The sequence below is a fragment of the Hoplias malabaricus genome, chromosome 13 (genome assembly GCF_029633855.1).
Source record: "Hoplias malabaricus isolate fHopMal1 chromosome 13, fHopMal1.hap1, whole genome shotgun sequence".
Lineage (NCBI taxonomy): Eukaryota > Metazoa > Chordata > Actinopteri > Characiformes > Erythrinidae > Hoplias > Hoplias malabaricus.
In genome coordinates, this window is record NC_089812.1 from 18,438,396 (window position 1) to 18,451,092 (window position 12,697).

The following is a 12,697-nucleotide window of genomic DNA, read 5'->3' on the forward strand; positions in this document are numbered from 1 at the left end:
ACCAGTTTGCATATATCAGAATACTTGAACAGGTCATGTTACCTTACGCTGAAGAGGAAATGCCCTTGAAATGGGTGTTTCAACAAGACAACGACCCTAAACACACTAGTAAACAAGCAAAATCTTGGTTCCAGTCCAACAAAACTGAGGTGATGGAGTGGCCAGCCCAATCCCCAGACCTTAATCCAATAGAAAACTTGTGGGGTGACATCAAAGATGCAGTTTCTGAGGCAAAACCGAGAAATGCAAATGAATTGTGGGATGTAGTCAAAGCATCCTGGGCTGGAATACCAGGTGACAGGTGCCAGAAGTTGGTTGACTCTATGCAACACAGATGTGAAGCAGTTCTAAAAAACTGTGGTTATTCAACTAAATATTAGGTTAGTGATTTACAGGAATGATAAATCCCAAAAAAAGAGTACATATTTTGAGTTAGCAAAGACAAATGCAGATACTGCTATTTTTTTTTGAACAGCCCAATGTTAATTGCTTGGTATTTTTTGTAAAGTAGTTAAAAATTATTTAAATTTCTCTTCATGTTTTGATTTGAAAAACAGTATGCAATGTTCCCAATGCATGGAAATAAAAACTGCTATTAAGATTTTGTGCTTAACTAATGTTTTTAAACACTCTGCTATTATTTTGAACACAACTGTATGTCGATCGTGCGAGGGGCCACAGGGGCTACAGTAGGGCACAATAAGGCTGAAAGGTGGATGTCCGCACCTTGCAGGATAATTTTTCGGAGACTGGGGGGCACGAATGGTGGATTGAACAGCTGAGCATTAGGAGGATAAGGATGAGGGGGTCAAGATGATGAGAAAGCGTGAAGGATGGGAGAGGAAGGCAACGAATGAGGAAGATGGAGTGAGAATGAGAAGCAAAGGTAGCAGGGAGGGGAGGAGTAAGTCAAGAAAACACAGAAACCCGGGAAGGGGCGGGCCCATATAGGAGAGGCGGGGCCTGAGCCTGTGACAGAGCTGAAGCCCGGAGGGTCAGGGCAGTGGCGGCTGCAATCCGGCCCAAGGCGTGAGTAGCAGCGAGCAAGCTTGGACAAAGATTGAAAGGCCCGATAACATGGCAGCAGCTACAGGGTCCGAGGCTGGGAGGGCTTTACTGGAAGGTAGCGTGGAAGCTCTGGGGGTGGCCAGTGATGGCGGCCTCTGCAGCGAGGCGGAACCAGCATGTCGTGATCGAGTGCGATGGACTGGGCTGCAGTGGGCTTGGGACCGGTGAAAGAAACCTAGAGCAGCGCAAAAAAAGAATCTTCTTGTTGGCTGAGTGGGAAAACAAGATACCACGATCCCATAAGGTCTTCTGGAGGCCAGCCACTGTCCAATTCGCAGCAGAAGGAGCAGTGGGAGGAGAAAGCCTGCCGTGAGCAATGGAATTGGCGGGAGGAGTAGTCTTGCGACTGGAGCAAAGAGAGTGGCGCGAAGGAGGAGGAGGGGAGGCTGGGTAGGAGTGGTGGGAAAGCCTAGAGCCGGAGTGCGGCATTCAAAGGTGGCTGGATCAGGGGCCTGAGGCACTTGAAGCAGGAGTGGCTGGAACCTTGACCACAGAGCAAAGCCTAGGGTAAGTTGCAAACCTGTAAATGAGGGACCAGGGGTTGCAGAAAATATTTAATCATCTGAGGCCAAGAGAGCGATATCCATGGTGGCAGAATAACAGGTGGGTGACGGACAAATCACAATGCAGGGATGGTGTGAGAGTTAAGGGGTATAAATGAAGTTGTGGAGAGGTCGTGGTCTAGTGCCCAAAACTATGTCACATGGTGACTTCAATTGCAAACAGGCTGGCTGTTCACAGAGCTTTGTGTCCAAGCACATTAATAGAGAGGTGAACAGAAGGAAAATATGTAGTAGAAAAAAGTGTACAAGCAATAGGGATAACTGCACCCTGGAGAGAATTGTGAAACAAAACCCATTCAAAAATGTGGTTGAGATTCACAAAGACTGGACTTCAGCTGGAGTCAGTGCTTCAAGAACCACCACACACAGACGTATGCAAGACATGGGTTTCAGCTGTCGCATTCCTTGTGTCAAGCCACTGTTGAGGTTTTAGAGCACTTCATGCTTCCTGCAGCTGACCAACTTTATGGAGATGCAGATTTCATTTTCCAACAGGACTTGGCACCTGCACACAGTGAAAAATCTACCAATACCTGGTTTAAGGACCATGTCTCAAACTCGCCTGAACTTCACCCCATGGGATATTGTGAATAGGAAGATGCAATATGCCAGACCCAACTATGCAGAAAAGCTGAAAGCCACTATCAGAGCAACCTGGGCTCTCATAACACCTAAGCAGTGCTGCAGACTGATCGACTCCATAACATGTGAATTGCTGCAGTATTTCAGGAAAAAGGAGTCCCGACTAAGTATTGAGTGCTGTACATTCTCATACTTTTCATGTTTATACTTTTCATTTGGCCAGCATTTCTAAAAATTCTTTTGTATTGGTCTTAAAAAATGTTCAAATTTTCTGAGATACTGAATTTGGGGTTTTCATTAGTTGTCAATTAAAATCATCAAATTAAAATAAATAAACACTTGTAATATATCAGTTTGTGTGTAATGAATGAGTATAATATACAAGTTTCACTTTTTGAATGGAATTACTGAAATAAATCAACTTTTTCACGATTTTCTACTTTTATGACCAGCACCTGTGTATCCTATTCTGTCCTTGGCTTGAAATGACTATCAGACACTAGAAATGAGTACTCAGCTATCCAAGTAATCAACTGTCGATTTAGGATCAGCCAGTCAGAGTTATTTATTAAACAGAAACACAATTTTAATTTTATTACCCAGCTAATCTCATCAGTATTAAATTATCACAGTCTTATCAACATCCTGTCTCTCAGACTTCAAACTGCTTATCTGAGTCTACTAACAGATCCTGTAAGTTTCAGTCAAAGAAAAGGCCTAGGCATAATACATTTAAACATCAGGAGCCTTCTTCAGCAGGATAAACTGGATAACTTAATTTTTTTTTATTTCACAATCTGATCCAGATATTTTAGTACAGAATCCTGGCTGAAACAATCATAAAAAATCAAGATGCAGCTCTAACTAATTACAACATCTACAGATAAGACAGAAATTCAAGGGGTGGCAGTGTGGCTATTTATGTTAAATCCAATGTTCAGTTAAAAACACTAAATACACTATCCGAACAAAAATGCTTTGAATTATTAGCTTTACAAATCTGCTTAGGGTGTCAAATTCTGGAAGACAGTTAAGCTACTCAATAACAAATCAGAGCCAAATTTTGTTAAATAAAAAACAAATTTCTGATCAAAGAGATCTCTGTCAAGCATTTAATAACCTTTTTGTAGCTGCTGGACCTTTATATGACAGTACTAATACAGAAGTCTCCTCAAATTAAATACATAATCCACTCGCTGTAAGCCATGGTCTTTAAATTGCACATAGTATCTCCTCATATGGTTGCTATAGCCCTAAGCATTATTAACATAAAAAAAGCTCAGGAAAAGACAAGCTTGACCCTTTCTTCCTGAAGCTTGCCTCTCCGCTCATCTTTGAACACATTACATACATTTTTATTCTCTATATTTCATCAAGCAGAATTCACAGTATCTAGAAAACAGCACAAGTAACTCCACTCCACAAAGGAGCTGATGTTCTAGAACTTAATCATTTTAGACCAATATCAAAACTCTTGTTTAACAATTTTTTTTAATCGCTAGTGAATGAATGAGCTATGTGTAAACTCAGTCCTCTCAGAATATCAATCTGGATTTAGATAGAAGCACAGCACAATTTCGGATACCACACTTCTAACTGCTGTTGATTGAAAGAAACACTGCAGCCGTTTTTATTGATCTCTCTAAAGCGTTTGATACAGTTGAGCATTCTTTATTTTTAAAATGTTCACAAAACATCGATTTTGACCATAGTACTGGTTCAGCAATTATTTATTCAATAGACAGCAACGTGTGGTCCTGAGACAAAGAAAATCAGAACTGTTACAAATTACTGAGGGTATCCCTCAAGAGTCTATTATTGGACCAAAAGTTTTTAATCTTATATAAATAATATTGGCACCTCCATTGTCAGGTGCAAAATACATCTATTTGCTGATGACACTCATATCTTATATTGTGCAGCTGACCACATTGTTACTGCAATACTCTTTTAATGCTTTACAGTCCGCCTTTTTAAAACCCAAATTGGTTTTAAATGCTGAGAAATTAAATTTAAGCAGTTGTCCATATCACATATCATAGATTTAACACTTTTAAAATCACAACCCTGAAGGGATCTGATGTGGGAAGAGTGAATATAAGTACCTTGGCATATGCCTTGATGATAATAAATGTACCTTTAGTAGTTAACATTTTGTTGCACAACCTTTTGAACAATCACTGCAATCAAAAGTACCAACAACTTTGTCCATGTGTGTATCACATGTGATTGTTATGTGATTCAGGTCCTGAGCTCAACATGAATTTATCAATTGGCTCACTTTTTGCTTGTGATAATAATTCCAAAGACAACTCATTTCATATAGTGGTACCTATATCTTTTTCTGGATGAATCACATGGATGTGTTAGTATAGATATACAGATGACATCCTAGGTCAGAAGAGCTTAAATTCACAAGGAATAATGCAGGACCATACACATTTAAATTGAAGAAATAGTTCATTCCTTCCTGGTTAAAGGCACTAGAATACACACATGAAGAATATTTGTGTCCAGATATACAATTATATGTGAATGTATACGCATAAACGAATTGAAAAATCAAATTTCTTTGAGGTAATGTGGTATAATCCTTCTGACTGTCCACTTGTTGTTCCATGCTTCATTGTCAAAGTTTCAATTTTAAATAATTGACTTCAATTACGCTGAGGATCCTTACCATCAAGAGTGTTGTCAGTCTGTTACACCAAGTTCTGTTGTTAGGTGGATGTGTTTGTTTGATGCTACCAAAAGGAAAAAAGATTTTTAATATTGAAAATCTGTAAAAGTCTCTTTAGGCTCAAGAGGGACAAGAGAATGAGGGTTTCCTGTGGGGAAAGGGGTGCTGTCTTGAAAGGCACTTGGTTATCAGTTTGTAGAGGATGAGGGCCATAAATAAAAAAGGAATTTCAGCAAGGGCACTTGGGTTAAAGGGTTTCAGATCCCATTTCAGTCATTTGCACTGAATTAATCCATGATTATGAAGGTAATCTGCATATTTTGTCCTTACAAATTTAATAGCCACTACTGTTTGGGTTTGGGAAAAAATTACTGAAGCAGAAAAAAAGCAGCTATATATACAACCCCAATTCCTATGAAGATGGGACATTGTGTAAAATATAAATAAAATATGAAGATTTGCAAATCCTTTTCAATCTATATTCAATTGAATACACTGCAAAGCCAAGATATTTAATGTTCAAATGGATAAACGTTATTCTTTTTTTGCAAATATTCACTCATTTTGAATTTGAGGCCTGCAACTTGTTCCAAAAGATTTGGAACAGGGGCAACAAAAGACTGGGAAAATTGAGGATTGCTCAAAAAACACCTGTTAGGAACATTCCACAGGTAAACAGGTTAATTGGAAACAGGTGAGTGTCATGATTGTGTATAAAGGGAGCATCCCCGAAAGGCTTAATAGTTCACATGCAAGGATGGGGCAAGGTTCACCACATTGTGAAGAACTCACAAATAGCTTGTTGACTTAGCAACATCTTAAATTGTCAACATTGTCAAAATTACCTATTCGTGAAAGGTACCTATTAATTTTGGCATACATTAAATTAAGCAACAAATGTATAGGCATACAGATTGACAATGACAAAGTGATGAATGAATAAAGTGAAGATAAGTGAACAAACAGACAATTTGGAGTTTCTAGGGCTTTAAACAGTTATGTTCCTTACCTTCCCATCCTCATGGTACACAAAGATGTTCCTGGTGCTATTGTCCTTCAGGTAGGTTATTTGGAGTCCGAAAGGATTGCCAATTTTTTTTGGCTGGAAGGTGGCATTGATAGTTTGGATCTTCATCAGGGCCTTGGGCTCTCTGGCCTACCATATATATATATGAGAGAGAGAGAGAGCCAAACAGGAAATATTTAATGAACTTTGATATATATGGAATGAACCCTGATATATACTGAATGAACATCAAGATAATTGTCCCTTTGCAGTGCACAATCTATATTAATTCATTAAATGCTTTTACAAAAAGATTCATTCAAAGATTCAGTCATTCTTTGTAAAGGCTTATCCACTTCAGGGTCTTGGTGGGTCCAGGCATCACGGAACGCTAGGCAGGAACACACCCTGGGGGGGATGCCTGTCCTTTGTAGGGTGTCACACTCACACATATGGACAGTTCTGAGTCACCAGTTCACCTACCATTGTGTGTTTTTGGACCATGGGAGGAAACCAGAGCACCCAGAGGAAGCTCACACGGACTTGGGGAGAACACACAAATCTCCCACAGACAGTCACCCAGAGCGGGACACAAAACCACAACTCCAGGACCCTGGAGCTGTGTGATGGCAACACTTCCTGTTACACCATAAAGATTCTCATTAGTCATTTGTGGCATAGGGCTATTCACTGTATAGGACCAGCCCTACTTCTGCACATACCAAGTTATGGTTTCAGCTGTTCACTAAAACCAATTCCAGGTGATGACCTCATGAATCTGTTCGAGAGAACAGCAAGAATATGCAAAGCTGTTATCAAAGCTGTTTGTTTATTAAAATTTTGGCCTTGGCCCATATGAAGTGTGTCTGCCTGTGCTCCCATGGATCTTTACACCAAAGGATCGCTGATTCGCTCATTTCGCTGTCAATCAAAAAGGGATTCAGCCTCAGACAGATCATCCAATCATCATGCAGAAGCTTAGCGTCCGGGCCAGCCGAGGCCGGCCCACTGCCCCATAGACCCCCAGAGACACTGAGCGTCCGATGGGCGGGACAAAGCCCAGCATTTATCCAATGACTCGTCTCGTTTCACTGCACTTCGCTGCTTTGCTATTGAACTCTGTGAACACACTGTTTAAATCACTGTGAAACTGCGGGAATGATTGAGAGGAAAGCTGAGTCTTTACCAGTGATAAGAAGCTGATTCTGAACAAAAGTTGAGTTGTAGTGCATATTTATTCAATGACATGTATACACAACCGTATATATTTGATCACTTATTTTTTTTACATTTTAGGGGAAGCTGAGCTTCCCTTGCAGTCTTAGAGCAAACGCCACTTATATATATATATATATTGGCCAGAGGTCAACCAGCGGGCATTGATTTAGCTCCATTAAATTGAATTTGGGGAGTAGAATCAAATGTTTCACAATAATGAGATGCCCAATGTTCTCAACATTTCTAGTGGTACACTGGACCTCTGGCAATATAGGAAGTTTGCAATTGTGCACACTTGCTTAATAAAATAAACCCAGCTAAACATAAGAGAAAGTGAGAATTTTGACATAGGTAACTCACATCATGCTTGTTAAAGTACTTCAGTACTCCTTCCCGCTCAGAGAGAATAAATTTTCGACTCAGGAATTGGCCATTGTCTCGCCCTCGTTTCCAGAGAAACCCTTCCCTGTAGCCTGTGTATACAAGAACAGGAGGGGTTTACTAAAACACACACAAATTAAGCTCTTAAAGCAGATACAGAGGCGTCTCAGTCATTATTCACCTTAAATTGGAAGAAAAATCAATAGCTTCCTTGATCTGAACACACAACTAACATACTGGTCACTTATATTAAGGAAGAATTAAAAAATATTTTATATAAATATTAATTCATTCATTATCTGTAACCGCTTATCCAGTTCAGGGTCGCGGTGGGTCTAGATAGGCACCTGGAATCATTGGGCACAAGGAGGGAACACACACTGGAGGGGGCTTTTATATAAATATGTATGATTTGATTTTTATTGTTTTTTAGCAATGCACTGTTCATGAATGGGCTTTAAATACACTGGTGGTATTAACTTTGTTGGCTGAAACTTTTTTCTTTATATTCACTGTAATATTTGCTAAAGTCAAAACATCTAAACAAAAGACACATCATGTTTATTTTCGTTTGTGACACTTGGTTGGCCTCTGTGTTTAGGTTCTCCTACATGTTGCTTCCATGTGGCAGATTGGATGGGACAGAAACACATGAGTACATGGTAGTATGGTTTTAACCGAGAGTACACATAGTGGAGGACATAAGAAAACCATAAGTCTGAATTTCGAAAAGGAAACGCAAGATGGTTGCATAGCGTGAATCGTTCGTCCATCATAGAAATACAAGTTATCTAGTTTGAAAACTGGATCTCGCTATGCACTCTCTCTCTCTCTCTCTCTCTCTCTCTCTGTCTCTCTCACTCACACACACAGGGCAATATCACAGACAATCCATCTACTAACATATTTTTTGGATAATGGGAGGAAACCAGAGCACTTAGACAAATCCATGCATGTGGAGATCAGACAGTTACCTGAGAAGTGGATGGAAACCAGGACCTCAGTACCCTGGGGCTGTGTGGCAGCAACTGAAGTGCCATCCTATTGAATTTATATTTTTAAATCGCGAATATGTGTGAGTAAATAGTAATACATGCCATTTATGATGACAAAAGGTATACATGAACTACTTATATTTATTTCTTTAATTTCCTGTAACTGGATATGTATATTTTTTCTTTTCAAGGAAAATAATAATAATACACTTTATTTATAATGCACTTTACATTTAAAAAAAAATATTAGTGCTACAAGGTAAAGCAGTTTTATGAGAAAAAGAAATAGGAGATTAAAAAACATCAGCAGATTACTTATGAGTTATACATTCTTCTAAACAGGAATGCTTTGAGTCCTTTTTTTTAAATTCACGATTTGAGGTTTTAGAGTGGATAGATTGTGATAAGGTTAGTGGGGTGAGGTAGGAAGGGGCATTGCTATACATGCACTGCTGAGTAAGAAGGGATATCTTGTATTCGATGTGGGCAGAGACAGAATGCCAGTGAAGAACATAGAGAATGGAAGTAATTTGGTCATATTTCCACACTCTCCAGAAGCTTTGTGATGCTGCTCATCTTCTGTAGCTCACCGGTCAACCAGAGGGCTGAGCAAGAGGAGGTAACTGTTCTAGTTTTTACAGGGGCATGGAGGTTGAGAATGCTGCACAAATTTACTTTATAAAAGCCCACTGCACCATTTACCGATGTGAAGTCTGAATGAAGAAGATGCTGTAAGTCAACAGTCATGATATCTGGGTTGATATTTTTCAAATTCCTGAATAAATTTGTCAGTTGTGTTTGCTAAGGTGAGACAAATATGGCATCTACATAGAAACGGTCTTATGGTCAGACACACCCATATCATATACATGCAAGTTATGGTCACAGACAGAATCAGTAATACATTTATCAAGAATGTGTCCTTTGTTGTGTGGGGACAAGTTGCCTGAGTTTGAAACCGTCCAGTAGTTGAAAAAATTCAGTTGCAAAGCAGCAGGAGGAGGTGTTGACATAGATATTCATATACCCAAGTATTATAATATTGGCAGAGGTTGTACAGAATGTTGAGAGAATGTGATAAATCTCCATAATAAGAAAATAATTTGGTTTTTAGTGGCAGATAAATGAGAAAAAAATATCACTGGAGAAGGAGGTTTACATTTATATACCAAGCAAGAGTGCAAATTATTTTAATCCACTGCACATTTTCTATCCCACTCCGTTAACAGCATTGTCATGGTAACTCCAATGCTACTTGAGTGAAGCACAGCAGTGCTCTGATGATGTGTTCAGGGTGTGATGGTATGCAGAGCTCACCAGAAGGAGAGAATGGCGTCACTAGACCAGGAAAAAACTTTCTCTGGTTTGTTATATTGTGTCTTTAGTGAGTCTTTCTGATTTTTGAGACACTTTGAAAATAAAGAGATAATATCCACGGAAGGAAGCTAAATGTGTAGATTTTCCACGGTATGGAAGTTGTGTTCGTATTTCCCCTTCTACCGGAGACAGAATGCAACTAGTGCAGCATTTAAGGTGAAAGAGAAAATCCAAATGAATCGATTGCTTATCCTTGGTATGTGTACTCTGAATTTTTTGTAACTTGTATTTTGGTATCTGAATTTCTTCTGTCGAATTTGAGCAACTTCGAAATATATTGTTTGAATTTTTTTGAGCTTGAATTTTTTTTTATCTGAATTTATTAACTTTAAATAATAACAGTGAAAACGTGTTCTTGAAAATTCAAGATTCTATTCAAGAGCCATTTTATTCAGATGCATAATTTCAGTGCAAAAAAAAAAAAAATTCAGTGCTACAAATATTTCAAAGTCTGATGAGACATATTTGCTTCCATACTGGTTTCCTCCCATGGTCTACAAGGACACATTGGTAGGTAGACTGGAAACTCGAAAGTGTCTGTATGTGTGAGTGAATGTGTGAGTGTGTGTTGTCCTGTGAAGTACTGTCTTCTCCTCCAGGCACCTTTTATCTCAAGAACACTAATGAAAGTGCACAAAAGTAAGACACACAAGAGGTGTATGTAAGGGGACAGCTATCAGTTGTTTATAAATTCAGAAGCAGATAAATACAACCATGCAATCAGGGGGGCTTGAACCAGTTCTAGCTTAGTGAGAGGCAACAACTTATCCCACTGAGCTATATGGACTTGAAGGTGAGAAACAAAAGAAATTGAGAGTTGCGGAAATGACCACTGTTCTACGGGAGCTCACACATTAAACACGTGAGGTTTGACCTAAAATGGTTAATTCTGCAAATATCAGAAAGGAGGAACAAAGGACAAAACAGGGAAATGAAACAATGGTGTCACACGGGGTGTGATGAGTAGATTCAGGGAGGGCGGACACACTCGCTATAACACAGAAGATTTAATAAAGAGGAATAACAAAACAAACGGACTTGAAGTTAAACACGAAACACGGAATAACACTAAACTGGACTGGAGCATGAAACAGGCAGGAGACAACGAGAAACGAGCTAGAGAACAACACATGAACAAAACCAAACACAAACACAATTCACAATGAAACAAAGAAACAAACAAATTAACAAACTCAAAATGACCGATACCAGGAAGTGAGGGAAGAGGGCTTAAATACATGAACTTAACAAGAAACAGCTGAAACGGATAACAAGGGAAACGATGAGGAGGCGGAACAAAGGCGGAGCTAGAGTGAACATAAACAAAGCCATGTGCAGAGATAGGAAAACAACGAAGAGAGACACATAGAAAGAGGAAAACAAACCAGAAAGTGTCAAGATGTGACAGACGCCCCCCCCCCCCCCCCCCAAGACGCGCAACTCCCGGAGCGCGAAAAACGAGACTCTCCAGGAGCTGGCGCAGGAGGGGGCCAGAAGAACCAAAAACAGGAAACCAAAAGATTCAAGATGGAACAGGAAATAGAAATGGTGATACGGGACGGGACTTAAACGGACACTTGACTGAAGTAGAAAGAAGAGAAGGGGAACGAGAGAAGACAGGAGAAAACACACGTGACTGGACCTTAGATTGAACACTAAATGGGGACTGAGACGGAACAGGAGCAGATACACGTGACAAGACAGGTGATGGGACTGGGAACTGGACATGGGTCTGGACAAAGGGTTTAACAGGGTACTGGACTGGACTAGGCAGGGGAACAGGAACCAAGACATTAACAGAGACTGACATGAATACAGTGACCAGGACTGGAACAGAGACCAAGGCTGACACGGGCACAGGGACAAGGACAGAGACAGGAACCAGAACAGGGACAGATACAGGAACAAATACAACTGCAGGGTACCCAGGACTGGCAAAAGTCCGAGGGACTGTCCAAGGTGCCAGCCTGAGTACAGTTCTGGGGATTGGCCTCGAAGTCCTTGGGGCCGGAACCACAGTCACAGGTTCAGAAGTGGCCGGAGCCACAGTCACTGGCTTCGAAACGGCCGGAGCCACAGTCACTGGCTTCGAAACGGCCGGAGCCACAGTCACTGGCTTCGAAACGGCCGGAGCCACAGTCACTGGCTTCGAAACGGCCGGAGCCACAGTCACTGGCTTCGAAACGGCCGGAGCCACAGTCTCAGGGGCAGAAGCGGCTGAGGGAGCCGTACTGACGGAGACTGGAGACCCTGCGACGACGTCCACGGAGACAGGGGAACCTGCAGTGACGTCCAAGGAGGCAGACGGAACTGCGACGACGTCCACGGAGGCAGACGGAACTGCGACGACGTCCACGGAGGCAGACGGAACTGCGACGACGTCCACGGAGGCAGACGGAACTGCGACGACGTCCACGGAGGCAGACGGAACTGCGACGACGTCATCCACGGAGGCAGACGGAACTGCGACGACGTCATCCACGGAGGCAGACGGAACTGCGACGACGTCATCCACGGAGGCAGACGGAACTGCGACGACGTCCACGAAGACTGGAGAAAGTGCGACGACGTCCACGGAGGCAGAGGAATCTGCGCCGTCGTCCACGGAGACTGGAGAACGTGCGACGACGTCCATGGAGGCAGAGGAATCTGCGCCGTCGTCCACGAAGACTGGGGAACGTGCGACGACGTCCACGGAGGCAGAGGAATCTGCGCCGTCGTCCACGAAGACTGGGGAACGTGCGACGACGTCCACGGAGGCAGAGGAATCTGCGACGTTGTCCACGGAGACTGGAGAACGTGCGACGACGTCCACGAAGGCAGAGGA

The 12,697-nt window shown here is 41.5% G+C and overlaps 1 protein-coding gene across 2 annotated transcripts in view; it reads right to left on the reverse strand.

The window, feature by feature from the left end:
• Positions 1 to 12,697, reverse strand: part of LOC136664864 (arf-GAP with dual PH domain-containing protein 1-like) — a 328,730-nt gene that overhangs the window by 110,639 nt on the left and 205,394 nt on the right. For both annotated transcript variants that reach the window (XM_066642324.1, XM_066642322.1), the window contains exons 5-6: positions 7,478 to 7,590; positions 5,903 to 6,049 (exon numbers count right to left, since the gene is read on the reverse strand). In XM_066642324.1, the coding sequence (XP_066498421.1) occupies positions 5,903 to 6,049; positions 7,478 to 7,590 (260 nt within the window). The remainder of the gene's footprint in view (positions 1 to 5,902; positions 6,050 to 7,477; positions 7,591 to 12,697) is intronic.